The sequence below is a fragment of the Dermochelys coriacea genome, chromosome 10 (genome assembly GCF_009764565.3).
Source record: "Dermochelys coriacea isolate rDerCor1 chromosome 10, rDerCor1.pri.v4, whole genome shotgun sequence".
Taxonomy (NCBI): Eukaryota; Metazoa; Chordata; order Testudines; family Dermochelyidae; genus Dermochelys; species Dermochelys coriacea.
Genome location: NC_050077.1, coordinates 54014799 through 54033050, shown reverse-complemented (window position 1 = coordinate 54033050; position 18252 = coordinate 54014799). Strand labels below are relative to the sequence as shown.

Here is an 18252-nt window from a genome sequence, read left to right as displayed (position 1 = left end):
AATCACTAACAGTACACACGCTCAAAGATATATATATCTTTGCCAGCCAAAATCAGAGCCATAACTTTCCATGGTTAAACTATACACTCTTAACACTTATTTGATTGCTAACAATATTATAACCGATTTAACCCAGAAGTTTTTACTTGTTTGTTTTAAATTCTGCTTTGTATTTTTTATGCCTGAACAGTAAAGATCTGTACCAATAACTCATATGAAGTGCTTCAGTGTTTTGTTACTAATAAATATATGTCCAATACAAAGAAGTTAGAAAAATTATACACTTAATGTCCCACATACCTCTAGGATCCTCTGTTTGTGAATCTCCAATCCAAACCTAGTAAAATACTTCTAGGGTCGTTTTTACTGAAGCTATACTAATTTGTCCAGCGTATAGGATGCTACTATCTAGGGGCCTGACGATACTACCAGCTGAGCACTTTCTGTGGCGAACTAGCACTCTAAATTTCCATTAACACTGGGCCTGATTCACCACTGCCCTGCACCGTAGTCATTTTCACTTGCACAAAGTCATCCCAAAGTGGCTGTAAAAGCCAAATTCATCACAGGTGGCTTATTTGTGCCTTGGGCCCATTCCTAGTTATGGCATTTTGTCAATGAGAGTTTTTAATCTGGTGCAGAGTATTTTACACCCATTCACAGAATTTACTGAGTCCTGCTCCTGTTCAAGTCAACGGCAAAATGCTAATGTACATTGGATCAGGAATAACAAATATTCAGATCCACCCAAGGATTAATCTACTTAGGAAAAGCATGTCTTATTTCTTTTTTTAAACAGAAGTATAAGACAAAACACAAAGCTGCACTCTTTCCTTAAATAAAAAAAAAATACAGCCTGAGTATATTCATACAGAACAAGATTTGCTTAATCAACTTTTACAAGTTTGTGGAAATGCATAAACAAGTAAAAAAAACCCAGTCAATCCACAAAATATTTCCTCTAACATTATGGACAGAAATGTTTCACAACTGCTTATTTCCAAAAATGGAAAGCTTTCCCCTCACACTGAAACCAGAAAATTACATTTCATATAGGGCAACCTGTCTTAATGACATAATCCATCCCCTTTTCATTGGCTGTGCCTGGGCTTACCAGTTCTTTGAATGTACCAGTGGAGCTATCAATATGCTGACAGTTAATCATATTCTTTAAGTCTTTCCAATTCCTATATACATTAGAAATCTCTGTATATTTCTGAATGAAAGAAATTATTTTGACAGAGCATTTGTTTTGCATGAAGAATACAATCACACACAATTCTTTTCATATGAAGTCAAATTGAGTAATCAGAATTGAAGATCAGAAGGGAAGAATTTAATATGTTTCTGCATCACTTTAAAAAAAACTGGTAGGGAAATTTGTAACATTTCACTTTCTCCCAGAAACCATCATTTTCTTCACCTTAACTTCACAGCAACTGTAAACGATCACATACCTCCAAAGTGCTATTACAGCATCAGGAACAAATAAAATATTCTAATCACCTAGACTTATAGTCTGTTTCTCCCATGTGCATTTGAGCTCATACAAAAACTGTATTCCCAGTGCTTCTGGTCTACTTCTCTTAAAGCACAATACTGTGGATCTATTATTTCATGGCAGCCAGAGGTCACCCAAGACAAATGTGTAGGCAAGAGCTATGGGCTTTGGAAGGAGGAAAAAATGGTGATTTTGATTAATCTATTTGTCAGTGTTAATGTGGAACACCACTTTGGTAATAGCAACACAAAAGCAAAATACCTCTGTACACTGAAACCTTCAATACCAAAAGAGTGTAATATTAAAATACATTTCCTATTATTGAAGCTTATCCAACAAACCATACAAAAGTCACTAGTGCAAAACTAAAAGAAAAGGAGTACCTGTGGCACCTTAGAGACTAATAAATTTATATGAGAATAAGCTTTCGTGAAGTGAGCTGTAGCTCATGAAAGCTTATGCTCAAATAAATTTGTTAGTCTCTAAGGTGCCACAAGTACTCCTTTTCTTTTTGCGAATACAGACTAACACAGCTGCTACTCTGAAACTAGTGCAAAACTGTTAAAGTAATGAATACACTTCTTGATAGATAAAAAAAGATTAGTGTGAACTTTCAATGAAACTTACCAGAGAAATAATATGCCTCACATTACAAAAAGAGCAAACATCATCCTAAATAGTTATGAAATAAAACCATTTTATAACCACATTCTGTAAGCACAAAAGCTAAGCATTAACAGTTTGACATCTATATGGAAAATGGCTTAATGAAGCCCCAAAACCAGGGAAGTAGATAACTTTGGAGTTGAGACGTGGAGTTTTTCAAAATCATCTTACTGTCATCTTACAATATTCCAGTATGTTTCTTCCAAAAGCATTCTTAAGTGATTTATACCCTAAGGATATATTCTTCAGTTTTTCCTATTTGGTTACATGTTTGCAGAGGGATACGTAAAAACAGTATTTTGTCAGTACAACTTTCAGAGTTTTGAAGAATTGTTATAATTCCCTATAAATCACACTCAAATTATGCTATTATTATAACAGAAACTAATATTTTGGATCAACCTGGTTACAGTCTATTGTCAACATAATTTAGAGATGCTAATGATTAACGGATAGTACTATCTTTCTACTCACCTAGTCTTCTCTGTTAAAAAGAGAGTGAGAAGCTTAGCAACTATAATTATCATGCTTCCACTGCACACTGATATTGGTGTCTTTCACGTAGTGCATTTGCAAAGTAAAAGACACAACCAAGCAAACATTTCAGTCTCTAGTAGGATCATCATTAAATATTCAATTTCAAATAGTTCCTTTTTTAAACAAGCTCTGTGTACAAAAAAAAGGCTTAGTATTTTAGATGGGAAACTAAATTAATAAATTTACAAAGACTGGATTAGAGAGAAAGAAGGTCCTATTCAAATAGAATGGTTACAATATTTAGATATGTGCTTTTTATGGTTTTCCTGATTTAAAAATATGCAGCAATGCATAGTTTATCTGTGGATCCCATTATATTAGAAAACACCACAAATTATTTGAAAACATACCTTTAAACTTTTGATTTCTCATCAAAAAACTTCCTCTGACTCTTCCCATTGTCCCTCAGGAAGGACTGGGATTTGAAAGCAGAGGAAGTGTCAGATTTTAAAGTGTCATTTCATAATGCTCACTTTTCCTTTCAAACCAAAAACTCTTTAAAAATGTACAGATTCTGAGCCTGCCATTTTTACCCACACAAACTGTCTACAGGACACCGCACACTCTCTCTTTCTATCAGAAGTATGTTTACTGTAAAATTTTAGAGACAGATTTTATTAGGATTATGCAGCACTTCTCTGCTTTATGCAATCCCAGCCACGTTAATCATAACCTCTCCCTCTGCAAATCATGTGGGAAGATAAGCTCTCTCTTATCCTTCAACTTTTATGTAAAAGTATAAAGTATAAGTCTCTAAGCACACAGCTGGTCTGGGCAAAAACAAAAAGGGAACCTCTCCGCACGTGCCTGGTCACTTTCACTACGTGATTAGCTCTAAATCAAACCAAAAGCAAACATCAGAAGAAGCGGTAGATGACACACTCCAGTGTGAGCTACTTCAGCTGCAAGGATTAATAAGAAATAGCCCCTGCCCTGCAGTAGCTGGCCCCGACGGGTGTCCCCCTCGCCGAGAAAGGTAACTGACGAGCCAGTCCAGAAGCAGGGCAGGCGCTAGGGGATATACCCTCCACAGCATGCCGGAATTTGCAGCGATCGCAGATGCGGTCGGCAAGGGGAGACGCCGAGCTAAACCTCTCAGCAAGGTTTGGGGCGCGGGGTCCCAGGGCGGGTCAGAGCGGCAGGGTGAAGCAGCACCAGCTCCACAGGACGGTCACCCCTGAGGAGCCAGCCACGGGCTCGCCGTGCCGAGCAGCACTCTCTGGGCACGGGACTAGCCCCACCAACTCGCCTCCTCCCCCTCAGCCGCCCAGGCCGAGGCAAAGCCCCCGCTCTGCGTCCCGGGCCGCTCTCCCCGAGCCCAGCCGGCCCGGCTCCCAGCGGCACGAACGGGCCTCGGGAAGGGGAACAAGTCACAAGTAACCCGACCACCTGAGCGCTGCCCGTGGCACTCCCCAGCGCACCCGCGCGCCGGCCGGCCCCGTGCGCCAGCTCCCCGGCGGAGCGAGCGCCCATCCCCGGCGCGACGGCTCCCCGCAGGGCTGCGCCTACCTTTCATCGCGGCGATCACAAAACACATCATTTGTCAGGGGCGACGCGGCGGGGAGCAGAGCACCGAGGGCGGGCGGGCGGGATGGGCTGAGCTGAGCTGGGTGCGCGCTGGCCGGGCCCCTCTCCTTGTACCACCGCCTCAGCAGCATCTGCCGCCTGCCACCGCCACCGCCACCGCCTCCTTCCCCCGGCCCATATGAGACTCCATGTGACCCGCTGACATCAAGCCAGCCCCCCCTCCCTCCTTGTTTACACCGCTCGCCTCCTCCCCGCCCTCCCGGGGCTGAGAGGCAGCGTCGCCGGCCAGTCACAGGCAGAGAGGCGGCAGCGCCGCCTCCTCGGCGCTGGGCTGCCGCGGCGGCTCGCTCTATCTCCAACGGCCGCCGCGCGCCCGGCCCCCTCCCCGTGCCCGAGAACACCCGGAGCACGAGCGCTCCCGGGCTCTCCCACCTCAGCAGCCGGCGGACAGCGAGCGAGCGAGCGAGCCGCGCGCCTGCACAGCCAGCTCGCCCCATGCACGGCGGCGACAGCAGCAGGGAGCCCTGCCCTGCGCCAAGACAAGCCGCCCGCACCAACCGCTGGCTTAAGGGGGAGAGCGTCCAACCCACCTCCCTCCCAGCACTGACGGGCCAAGGGCCAGAGCTGGACTCTGGGTCTGCCCCGAAAGAGACTACCCTGGAACTAGGGCTGCTTGAGGGAAAGTGCTTAAGAGAAGGGCTGTGGCAAGCGCCCTTGGCCTTTTAGGACAAGTTACCTCGCACTAAATGTGCTAAAACAAGGAGGGGTCCGCCCAGTGCCACTTGGAAGCCTAACAGATTGATTGGGGCATAAGCTTTCGTGGGTAACCTCCCCCCCCCCCCACTTCTTCAGCTGCATGGAGACTGCATCTGTAATTTTCACTCCATGCAGCGGAAGAATTGGGGTTTTTTACTCACAAAAGTTTATGCCCAATAAATCTGTTAATCTTTAAGATTCCCCCGGACGACTCCTTGTTTTTGTGGATACAAACTAACACGGCTGCCCTTCTGATACTTAAATGCGCTAGTGCCTCCTGCAAACAGCTTCCAAACGAGCCACTTTGGCGTTATGCTGAACGCTGATCATCAACGAAGGGGCACTGCTGAGGATGTCCAGAGCTCTCTCCTCTTTGTGAAACTTAAGTGCTGTACTGTTAAACCAAGACACTGATGGAGGAAAAATGGCCTTTCTCTCTCCCCCACCCGCCCCTTATGAGAAACTAAAAGCAGTAATTATTAGGTTGTGATTGAATGACGTGCAGATGTTCTCAACATAGGGTCTGTGTTTTCGGTTGTGGCAAGCACGTACATAATTGAACAGAACTACATGAAAAAACATCACATCTGAGTACCTGATGGTGTATTTCTAAGCCAAACGCAGCTTGTGCTTGATCTCTGTTTCTGTTTACACTTTTCCACAGGATTGGATTTTGAATTGAAAAATAACATATTAAGAATAGGTCGCACGCAGCATGACATAACTACAGATTTATTGGTTATTGATTAGAGTATGATCTAATTGAACATTTTCATTTTAAGTATATTCTGTGATGGGTTCATATTCCCTCAGAATTTACTGTAAAATGGATGAAGCATAATTCCATCATTGGATTTTTTTCAATATTCTGGATACCAATAGCTGTCACCATACTGTCTATCTGTTCGCATGACTAAATTTTGCAGCTTTGCTATGTACACTCTATACACACACACACACACACACAAATTCAATTTATTCAGGTACACTCTGAAGAAAATTGTATTAGCAAGAATGTTCATTTTGCCTAATCTTGCCCTAGAAACGGGAGCAGAGAAATTCCTAAAATAAGAGTACAGTAGTGCTTTGTGACTTTGTCCTCACCCATAACTATTTCACATTTAAGAAAAGGAGTACTTGTGGCACCTTAGAGACTAACAAATTTATTTGAACATAAGCTTTCTTGAGCTACAGCTCAATGAAGTGAGCTGTAGCTCACGAAAGCTTATGCTCAAATAAATTTGTTAGTCTCTAAGGTGCCACAAGTACTCTTTTCTTTTTTGCGAATACAGACTAACATGGCTGCTACTCTGAAACCTATTTCACATTTGAGGACAATGTATACTTTCAAATCAGCGGCACTGCGATGGGTACCCGCATGGCCCCACAGTATGCCAACATTTTTATGGCTGACTTAGAACAACGCTTCCTCAGCTCTCATCCTACCATCAACCTCAGCCTGGACCAGTCCACACAAGAAATCCACTTCCTGGACACTACTTTGCTAATAAGTGCTGGTCACATAAACACCACCCTATACCGGAAACCTACTGACCGCTATGCCTACCTACATGCCTCCAACTTTCACCCAGATCACACCACACAATCCATTGTCTAAAGCCAAGCTCTACGATACAACCACATTTGCTCCAACCCCTCAGACAGAGACAAACACCTACAAGATCTCTATCAAGCATTCTTACAATTACAATACCCACCTGCTGAAGTGAAGAAACAGACTGACAGAGCCAGAAGAGTACCCGCAAGTCACCTTCTACAGGACAGGCCCAACAAAGAAAATAACAGAACACCACTAGCCATCACTTTCAGCCCCCAATAAAACCTCTCCAACGCATCATCAAGGATCTACAACCTATCCTGAAGGACGACCCATCACTCTCACAGATCTTGGGAGACAGGCCAGTTCTTGCTTACAGACAGCCCCCCAACCTGAAGCAAATACTTACCAACAACCACACAACAGAACCACTAACCCAGGAACCTATCCTTGCAACAAAGCCCGTTGCCAACTCTGTCCACATATCTATTCAAGGGACACCATCATAGGGCCTAATCACATCAGCCACACTATCAGAGGCTCGTTCACCTGCACATCTACCAATGTGATAGATGGCATCATGTGCCAGCAATGCCCCTCTGCCATGTTGGTCAAACTGGACAGTCTCTACGTAAAAGAATAAATGGACACAAATCAGAGGTCAAGAATTATAACATTGAAAAACCAGTCGGAGAATACTTCAATCTCTCTGGTCACTCGATTACACACCTGAGAGTGGCTATTCTTCAACAAAAAAACTTCAAAAACAGACTCCAAGGAGAGACTGCTGAATTGGAATTAATTTGCAAACTGGATACAATTAAGTTAGGCTTGAATAGAGACTGGGAGTGCATGGGTCATTACACAAAGTAAAACTATTTTCCCATGTTATTTCCCCCACCCCCCATCCCCCACTGTTCCTCAGATGTTCTTGTCAACTGCTGGAAATGGGCCACCTTGATTATCACCACAAAAGGTTTTCTTCCTTCCCCCCACCCTCCCTACCTGCTGGTAATAGCTCATCTTAAGTGATTACTCTCCTTACAGTGTGTATGGTAATACCCTTTGTTTCGTGTTCTCTGTGTGTGTATAAATCTCCCCACTGTATTTTCCACTGAATGCATCCGATGAAGTGAGCTGTCGCTCACGAAAGCTTATGCTCAAATAAATTTGTTAGTCTCTAAGGTGCCACAAGTACTCCTTTTCTTTTTGCGAATACAGACTAACACGGCTGCTACTCTGAAACCTGTCATAGTGCATAGATACACTATAACAGGGGTAGGCAAACTACGGCCCACGGGCCTAAGCTGGCCCGCGAGCTCCCGCTGAGGAGTGGGGTCTGGGGCTTGCCCCACTCCGGAGCTCCAGCTGGGCACCAGGTCGGGGCTGCACCGCATGGCTTGGCCCCGCTTTGGCGCTCCAGCCGGGGCGCTGGGTTGGAGGCCGTTCTGGGGCGCAGGGTCGGGGGCTGCTCCATGCAGCTCCTGGAGGCCACATCATGGCTCCGCTCTGGCTCCTATGTGCTCCAATGGCCCCCTCCGGCACTCCAATGGGAGCTGCAGGGGTGGTGCCTGAGGATGGGGCAGCGTGCAGAGTCGCCTGGCAGCGCTTCCGCACAGGAGCCAGAGAAGGGACATGCCACTGCTTCTGGGAGCTGCTTGAGGTAAGCGCCGCTCAGAGTCTGCACCCCTGAGCCTCTCTCCATGCCCCAACCCCGTGCCCCAGCCCTGATCCCCCTCCTGCTCTCCAAATCCCTTGATCTGAACCTGGAGCACCCTCTTGCACCCCAAACCTCTCATCCCCAGCCCCACCCCAGAGCCCGCACCCCCAGCCAGAACCTGCATCCCTTCCCGCACCCCTGCCCCAGCCCCCTTCCTGCCCTCCAAACCCCTCGGTCCCAGCCCAGAGCATCCTCCTACATTCCAAACTCCTCAGCCCCACCCCAGAGCCCGCACCCCCAGCCAGAACCCTCACCCCCTCCTGCACCCCAACCCCAATTTTGTGAGTATTTGTGGCCCGTCATACCATTTCTATTCCCAGATGTCGCCCTCGGGCCAAAAAGTTTGCCCACCCCTGCACTATAATGTATATAATAGAAGAAGAATGACAATAATGAAGCTGTCTGCAGTGTTGTTGTAGCTGTGTGGGTCCCAGGATATTAGAGAGACAAGGTGGGTGAGGTAATATCTTTTATTGGACCACATTCTGTTGATGAGAGAGACCAGCTTTCCTGCTACATAGAGTGCTTGTCTCTCTCACCAACAGAAGTTTGTCCAGTAAAAGGTATTACCTCACCCACCTTGTCTCTTTAATAAGGAAGCTAGCACATACACTTAAAAAATTACATAAAGACACATCACGGGCAAAGGGAACATCTAAATGTTTGAAATAAAGACCTACATTTGAGAGAACATTTAAGAGATGAAGGTATATGCATCAAACTTTTGTAAATGTCCCATAATTGATTATTATTATATAGTTTAATAAGGGGCACAATACATTATGGTATTCTTTACATGTGATTATAAGTCACTCAGGTATTCCTAGCCATTTATCAGCTTGGCCATTCAAGTCACATTAATGCAATGTTTTGACTTTTTATATCTTCATTGTTTAAAAAAAACAAAACTAGAAGAACTGGACTGATACAGTGATGCTAGAATTAGGTTTCCTATCTTTGGCATATATCATTTGATCCATTTTGCCATCCTTACTTTCACTAAGTAGAGCCTTACTTTTCAACAAGCAGAATAAGATACTACTCAATGAGCAAGGGTGGAAGAATACCACCCCAAATTATGTTGTTCTTCATAGTACTTCACCTATAAAACACATGTTTAACTCATGATACACTGAACAGAAATTATACAAGACATGTTGGACTGGATCAAGTTCTGTTGCTATTTTGTTTATAACTTTTCATAAGCTGGAAAATGTTTCTTTTACATTTGGATCAGTTGTTTGATGCCCCCACACTTTGAAATTTAGATGTACTAGGATAACTTACAGTGTAGAAAGAAAGAATGATGTCTTAATGTATTGTAATGTAGAGTTAGACAAACATTTCATTCTGATAGAACAAGTAATGTCAGACCTAGGCTTGAAAAATGTCATAGTCCATTAGCACCAGTCTGGTTGTCAAATATTTAACCTTAAGGTACATAGCCTTACATTATTACTGATCTGTATTTATTTCCAGTCCAACTGAAATGAAACTGATAATCTACAATGACATCTTATGTGCTAAATGGCTCCAATAATAAGTAGTCAACACAGATTTTTATTCCTAGTTTTTACAATATTTGCTTCATATATTTACAGATTAGCCATTAGACATTTTAAATGATGAATATAATAACTGTTCTTATATCTTAAAGCTTTAGAATGTCAATACCACACACCTGAGGGAAGCAGACTTTTTTTCACTATATTCTATACTTTCATATGAAATTCCCATCTAAAACCATCTTCAAAATAGTCAGTGTTTAACCAACACACAGATCCAATTATCTCTGTCTTCCAGATGCCTCATTCCAATTATCCAATCCAAAACTGACTTCTGTTTTTTAACCAAGAGTTTTACAATAATTGTACAGAGCATTACATGAATTTAGTCAACATATGAATAGCAAGAAAAATACCTTATTTGCTGGCATTTTTCATATCCTGTTCCCACAGTGACAGTCATGTAACAGTTAACTCAGCATTACGGTTTACTTGACCAGAATGTGTTCTCACTTTTTCGTATAAGCAATTTGTCAAACCTCAATCAATTAAGTAATATGAAGAATACTTTTTAAGTATCAGAAACTTACATTATGCTTGGATTATGTACTACTTAATGAATTTGAATAAATATTAACATTAAAATATGTAAATATCCATACATTTGTCAGACAGGAGAAATGACACACATGATTAGATGTAATTCATTCATTTGTTTATGGATCCAAAGACCACATGAATATATCGAGACCACATTAATGATCCTGTATATGGTTTACACTAAAGACTGGGAGGAGAGGATGGAGGAGATAAGGAGGGAGACTGTGGATCAGGACTGTTGGGCTCTATTCTAATCCCTCCCACTGATTGTGTACATATGTACAGGTCACTTGGAACTCAGATCTTGCTTTGTAGGTGGTGTGTAGCGGTATTAAGTAGGTGGAGCTCATGAGTGACTCTCCCTCAACCACTGCTGGTACCCTAAAGATGTATATATTGATCAGCACATGCCTTCAAGAGAAGTAACATGACCCCTTCTTTGCAGCTAACCACTTCTGAGGTGGTGTTTGCTGTAAAGGGAGCAAGGAAGGAGCATAACTGAGCCTGGACCTTGCACAGTAGACACCCATTTACAACATGACTTTCTCCTGTGCACCTGAGCAGAGGCCAGCCACAACTTGGCCTTTAACTTTCCTTTGCCTCACTTTATCCATATGTGAACTAGCTATAATATCTACCACACAGGAGTGTTAAGAAGCTAATATTTGTAAACCACTGGGAGATCCATTTACTAAATTCTATAGCAATGCTATCTATATTACAGAATGTAAATCCTCTTGTAATCAAATTACCGCATGCTGCCTCTGTTACATGTAGATGAGAACCTTGCTTATTCCAGAACAACTGTGGTATAAACAGCATTAAATAAAATGGCCCCAGATCTACGTATTTTGGATGTCAGCAGAGAAAAAATTTATGGACTGTGTTTAAAACCCACCTAGAGCTAACTTTTTCTTATGAAAAGTTTTTTTTATTGAAAAACAGTTTGAAGCTTTCATAACAAATTGGTGACATGAATTTTATTTTTCCATTTTTCCTTGATGTATTTTTATTATTAACAAAATTATTAGTTTATTGAAAACCCAGTTTTCAGTAAGAAAAAGAGGTCTTCGGTAAATTAAAAACTTCAGTGATTTCAAAACAAAATGATAAAAATGAAAATAATTTTTTCATAAGAGTATCCAAAAATTGGGCAAAAATGGGCTTCTTTCTACTAGTGAATTGGAAACAATTTGAAATTGCAAACTTTTACAAACATTGTTTCCCCATTTTTAAGCAGCTCTAAACCTAACCACTTTTGGCCAAAACTTTGGGGAGGGGCTATCACTAATGAAGGGTAAATATAAGTAGTTTCTTGCAATAAGCTCTGGCAGAATACTGGTAGATTAGGAGTTTAGTACAGAGAATTCTAGCAACCATTATAATGCATAACTAAGTCCAAACATTGGAAATCCACTTTCTTATATCTTTTGCTCCTTACATAGCACTGATTATGTGAAAAAACAAAACAAAACACATGGGCATAGTGGGGTCCAAATAAACATGTTTATTAAATATACACACATAGAATGCCTAGCTACACTGCTGCTCTCAGTTGTTAGCCCCTTAGTGGTGCTCACTATTTAACGGGATACTACCCAATTCCTATATACCAACAGTCCAAGGCCCCCTGGTGGGCCGCAGGTTTCGGGGGTCCGCGAAGCAGGGCTGGCATTAGACTCACTGGGGCCCAGGACAGAAAACAAAAGCCCCACCTCCCTGAGCCCCACCACCCAGGGGATGAAGCCAAAGCCTGAGCAGCGTAGTTATGTAGGGCCCCCTGAGGTGTGGGACCCTGGGCAATTGCCCTGTTTGCTACCCCCTAATGCCGGCTCTTGTTTTTATATGTAGAAAAACAGTTGTTGTGGCACTTGTGGGCTGTGGAGTTTTTACAGCATGTTGTGGAGGAGGGCCTCAGAAAGAAAAAGGTTGAGAACCCCTGCTATACACTATATACATGGAGGGAGAATGATAGTCTCTAAATCTCAAGATTAATTTCTCTACAGCTTTTGCTAACATTTTAACTCAACTGATTTATTTGCAGCACTACAAGCAGTTAATCAGTGAAGCTGAATATAGCATTGGTCATCCCAGATCAGGTACTTCTTTTGTTATTTATAATGGACACTAGTACTCCTAAACTGCCATACTACCTTGCTTCAAACACAGCATGTCCCAGAGTTCTTATTGGTGCAGTGCGCTTTCATACCACTCCCAATGTGAGACTGGCTATATGTCACAATCAAGCCATTTTGTGAACTCCCCCACTATTTTCATTGAGGTACATTATTATTCACTTCCTTTCTTGAACTATTGCATTGTTGCTGCACTCTGTTAAACAGCTGCTGCAGTTCTGCGGTTGGTGAAATAAAATAAAAACTGGCACAGAGTTTGCAAGTGCTTTGGAATTTTTCTAGATGAAATGTAAGTCTACAAAGTCATTATCATTATAATCAGCTAGATATGATGTTGGCAGTGAAAGGTTTGAGAGATCTAGTCACATTTATTGTCACCCAAACTCCTCCAACTTTGAAAACCCTTGAAAGGACATTGTGTTTCCAAATGTAAAATGACTTCCTAATTACTTTAATTCCAAAGTATACTGAGGTTAAGATTATGACTGATCAGCGGTCACTGATTGCACATCAGACCATGAAATTATAGAGAGATTACTAACAAATGTATCAAGTTGAATTTGATAAGATATATGAGAGCTCTAGGTTGGGGTTAAGATGCAACTAGTATTGGTCACTCTGCTGCACTGCAGAATCCTAGCTTGAGCTCACAGTGTTTCTCTGCTGTGGTTCTGAAGTCAGGAGATTGCTTACCCTTACCAGCAATTAGATCACCTCCCTTCACTCACAATTACACACCATCTCAACAGTCACATGACCTGTGATGCTTGCGGAGAATTGGAAAGGTATACAGGATATTGTTGGAGTTGACTGTTGAATTCCCTCAAAGAAACAATTGTTAGACCCTTTTTCATGGAGTCACCTGTTCACCCAGACTCTCGAAAAAAGCACTCTGCCTCAAAGTTCACACTTTGAAGGAAAATTGAGTAGATTGTAGTGAAGCAATTCCAGAAATTCTGGAATCTTCAAGTCCTTTTGACTCTAGCCACCTTGGTTTGAGGCATGGCTATAGTATGGAAACAACTCTGATAATGTTGGTTGATTATCAATCAACAATCCTTCCGATGATGGATGAAAATAAGTATCCATGCTGAAAAGACATCAGCATGTCTATAATGCATCTGGACTCCTAGCACAAGTCTCTGGAGTAGTTTGAGTGCCTCTGTCCCCTTCTTTCTGAGAGATCCCAGAGTAGTATTGGAGAATTGTTTACCCGCCTGAAGACTCTCTAGCATAGGGTACAGCACAAGATTCTGTGTGGTTGTCCCTTTTTTTCAAGGCATGTATTGGAATGATGAGGGTTAGAGAGGAAGTGACATCTGGTTACAGTGTCTCCAGTACACCAGTGACATTCAGGTCTATATTTACAAACCTGCCTGTGCTACATCTAACAGAGAATGAGATATGGATGAGCATTCGTTAGACAAGACTGAGATAATATACATAGAGCGGGGAAGCAATGGTAGAAATGATATCAGTAGTCTCACTTGATGGAGTTTGCCTGCCATTTTAATCCATGGTTAACAGACAAGGGTGTTACTGTCCCCAGCTGATTCTGTAGGAGCAGTTGCTCAGCATGCTTTTTATCATCTGCCCTTGGCAAAGACATTGCAACGTATGGTTGAATGTGGTTCTCAGTAAAGCTTGGCACTTCATGGTTAGGTTACATAGTGGTACATCTTCAGGCTATTCAGGCATCTAGTTTGAAATCCAGAATCCCAATGATTAAGTAGCATTTCTCTCCAAGAGCACATCATTGCAGTGCTCTGTGATCTGCACTGGCTAGCAACTGAAGTTCAAGGAGTTGGTCTTGACCTGCAAAGCCAAGAAGATTGAAGTCTTGGCAGCTTGAGAGACCACTTCTTTCCTCATATGATAATATACGAGTTGCAATTACCTGAGATGCTAGACGTAACATTTCCTTTCAATGGGAGAGGGCTAGCAGCAAAACATATTCTTACCTTTAGATATGGTGCCAGACACTTGTTTTTCCGTAGGTGAAGGGGAGTGCTGTGGGTGGTGGGAAGTGGAACTGAGCAGAGGGCATCTGCTTTGAACCTGGGATTTTTTAACATACCTGTTTTCAAAATTGTTTGATATATTTAAAAATTGTATCTTTAATTCAATGTGCTTAGATAATTATATAGGTGCAGCTAGAAAGAACTCTGAATAAAAACAAGCAAGGACCTGATTGTGCAACCTTTCTTTGCCCACAGTGAGTAGCACTTACTCACAATAGTCTCACTGAGACTACTCAGGTGAGTAAAGGCTACAGAATCTGCCCCTAAATACACTATATTTGCCCCCTCACTTATTTCCAGTTTGGGCAAATTTAATCTAAACTCTATGCCAGTGTTTTGATTCCCTCAAGTCATGCCTTATCTATCCAGCCATTATAGGTGACCAAAACTCTCCTTATTTTTGATGTGTGATTAAGAACAAGGCTTCATTCGGACAAATCAGCTTTCTCTGCTGTAGCGCTCTGAGAACAAATATGGAAATTATTTTGCTTTCATTGGAAAATAGACGTTTCTGTCCAGTCAAGCAAACTAATCAATTATTCTGCGTTATGAAATTTTTTTTATAATCTTTTTATAACTATTGACATTTCAGTCAGTTGTGCCACATGTCAATAGTGGTTTTACTGCTCACATTTAAACTACAGCTTACCGGACAGGATTCATCTAAGTCTGATCAGCAGCATATTTCCTGCTCCCATGAGCATATACAGTATTTGCATTGAAGAATATTTGTGCTAGGATGAAAATAATTAAGGCATATTTTCATGTTCTGATACAAAACGTAAGTTTAATACCAAATATGCTCTCTAAAGTAATTGAGGTTTAATTTAATGCTCTCCAGCATTATTTTTCAAACCACTTAACATGAGGTTCTAAGCTTCTCTGACTCCCATTCTTCAAGCACAATACTTACGACTGGACACATCTTAGGCACTGCGCATAACTCATTCCCTTCAGTTCCTCCCAGAGATTAATTCTGATCTCTAAAATGTTAATGAATTTTGGCAAGGCTAGAAGTGCCTCTGATGACACACAGTGTTATCACTGTTCATTTGTTCCATCCCTTTCCTCTGTTGGTAACAGGCAAACTGTTTTTCATGGATCAAATACTCCTGCTTTAATAAAACTTCATGCCCAGCCCTGAAGTCTTCATTCAAGACGCCCTCCTATGCCAGACCAGATTTTGTAATTTACAGAAGAAAGCATATTACTGTACATTGCTCTTAATGAAAAATAAAAAATAATTGATAAGCAGATGAAGGTCATACAAGCAGTATTGTATGAAACACTTTCCAAGTGACAGCTTATTATAGCTTTTAAAGCATCAAGGATATAATAAACTTTAATGATTTTATTTTTAAAAAAGCCCCCAAATATTGAATGAAACAAACAAAAGGCTACCTGGCTACATACAATGACAAATAAGCTGCACAAACAATGATACAGTTACTGGGCATGAAATCCATACAGATCATTCCCTTGAATAATTACGATGATCAGACATGATAAAGTCACACTGTTGAAGGATATTAGTCTTTAGTGGATGCAAAATAACAAGATGATTCACTGACAAATGAAGCTAATTATTAGGGAATATTGTTTACCAAGTTCTGAAGAGAATACCTGCATAGTATAACCTTTTTCAGAAAGAAAGAAACATTCTAAGTTGATGCATTTGATTACAAAGCAGGGCTTATAGGGCAGACCACCTACAGTGACTGATGCATTGCTTCATATAAATTATCTGGTTTCACAACTGAAATTTATATTAAGCTAGCTAGAGAAAGCAATTTTTATTTTATGTATTTAGAAACAAGCCATGGAAAATACTCATAAATGTCTCATTTCTTATCTTAATAATTTAGAATGAACTACTGTTGCTTGCTTGATAAGAATCATTCTTAACTCAGGATTTAAAGCTCATTAGCATACCTTTATCTGACAGAATGGAATTTGCCAAGTATTTTTCACATAGGCACATCATTTCTGATTATTTCAATTCAATTTTAAATGATCTTTGACAGGGATACTGAAAGGCTTGTCAGAGAATAGAGAAACATTATGACATTCCTTCCCCGTATCCCTTTCCAGAACATGAAATAGGAGGGGCAGTTAATAGAATCAAGGCTAATTTAAGACACACTTAATCTTCACTTTAAGGCTGTTATAACTTGGGGGGCTGAGAGAAGGTTACCTCTAACACTAGCCAGCTGCACTCTGGCTCACAACTGTATTCAGATTCTAACCCACACCCCAGTATTAAACACAAATACCTTGGTTTCAAAGCAAATGCACTTCAAGGATGTACTTTGCAGACGACTGCTTGTGGAATGCGCTTGGATTTCAAGACATGTTTAAAATGTCCAAATATTATTTAAAATTATATTCAGTCTTTTAAATCTTTCTATTCATTATTAATTGAAGAGTACTGAATTATTTTCATATTATAATAAAAATAGTAACCAAGGTAGCATTTTTTTAGTGCATTTAGTTAAATAACTTATTTGTCCGTCTCCTAGCATGTGCAATTCTACCTGATAAATGAACATGCTTGATTTTCAGTTAGGTGCATCAGAGGACACTGCACACAGTTACCTGATTTGGGCATGTTAACCACATAACACCATCATGTTTGTCTCTCCCGCAGGATCTGATCCAAAAGCCCATGGAAGTCAAAAGAAGCACTCCAATTAAATTCTATGGAATTTGGATCAGGGCCTGGGTGTGGTGTTGAATAAAGGCTTGATCAATATGAATTGGCATGGCTGCTTACTCACAAGTGGCAAATCCTAGAGTAAGTTATGCAGATCATCCCAAATGAATGCCCATAAAAAGTTTATATCACTGCAGACATATATTGTTTTATACTGCATATTTTTCAGGAAAAAATGTTTTATGAATATTTTAGAGGGGTTTTTTTTGTTTGTTTTAAACTGGTACTATGTTTTATATCTCTAAGCCTGTAAAGACAGATTGCCTTATTAACATGATTCCAACTGTATGGGTCTGAAGAGGAAAAGAAAAAATAATGGACAAATATTGAAACCTCTAAAATTCAGAAAATTATATACATAATATTGTTGTAATTATAAGAGTCTATGTTTTACAATCTACCAGGTGTCGAAAGGAGTTGTCCTACTATAAAGGTGGGATTTCCCATTCCACAGTGATATAAAGCACATGTCTTTGTAGCCTTTATGGTTCCATTCATTACTGGACGTTAAACCACACATGGAGAGGGTACATACATAGTGGTACAATCTATGTGACAAATTGTGGAATCATGGTATAAACTGCATTTTTCATGAACTTTTAACAGTTCTACTTGCTCGTTGGCCAAAAACTGAACTCTTACTAACATTAAAATTTCTGAACAGTTTTTGAATGACCACCTGTTTAGTAAAATCCACCAGATAAAAAAATGCTTCCTCACAAGCTCACACTATTTTTAGGTACAGAATGAGTAATGTTCAGTCCTGGATTAGAGATAGCACACACAAACACACACAGTTTCCACTCACAATGTTAAATACATGTTCATCTAACTTGTTCCTTTTTTCTTTCATACCTGCTTTCCACCATTTATACATCAACACTATTTTTAATCCCTGCTACTCCTCCTATGTATGGGATATATTTCTGCTTCAAAGATGAAAATTTCAGAAAGCTGACAGAGTGAAAAAAAAAGGTTTAGATTAAAACTGATTTGCAGCCTTAGCTATCACA

The 18252-nt window shown here is 41.0% G+C and overlaps 1 protein-coding gene and 1 long non-coding RNA gene across 6 annotated transcripts in view; one reads left to right on the top strand and one right to left on the bottom strand.

The window, feature by feature from the left end:
* RORA (RAR related orphan receptor A) overlaps positions 1-18252 on the bottom strand; it is a 553808-nt gene that overhangs the window by 96604 nt on the left and 438952 nt on the right. Inside the window, exon 1 of one of the 5 annotated variants that reach the window (XM_038420593.2) lies at positions 4214-4575. The exons of 3 other annotated variants lie outside the window; for them this stretch is intronic. In XM_038420593.2, coding sequence (XP_038276521.1) covers positions 4214-4244 — 31 coding nt within the window. In that variant the 5' untranslated portion in view covers positions 4245-4575. Of the gene's footprint in view, positions 1-4213; positions 4576-18252 lie in introns of those variants that run through there. One more of the 5 variants, XM_038420592.2, reaches the window with a different exon arrangement.
* Positions 3581-18252, top strand: part of LOC122455964 — a 42384-nt gene continuing 27712 nt past the window's right edge. The window contains exons 1-2 of the long non-coding RNA XR_006274508.1: positions 3581-3680; positions 12415-12469. This is a non-coding gene — a long non-coding RNA (uncharacterized LOC122455964). The remainder of the gene's footprint in view (positions 3681-12414; positions 12470-18252) is intronic.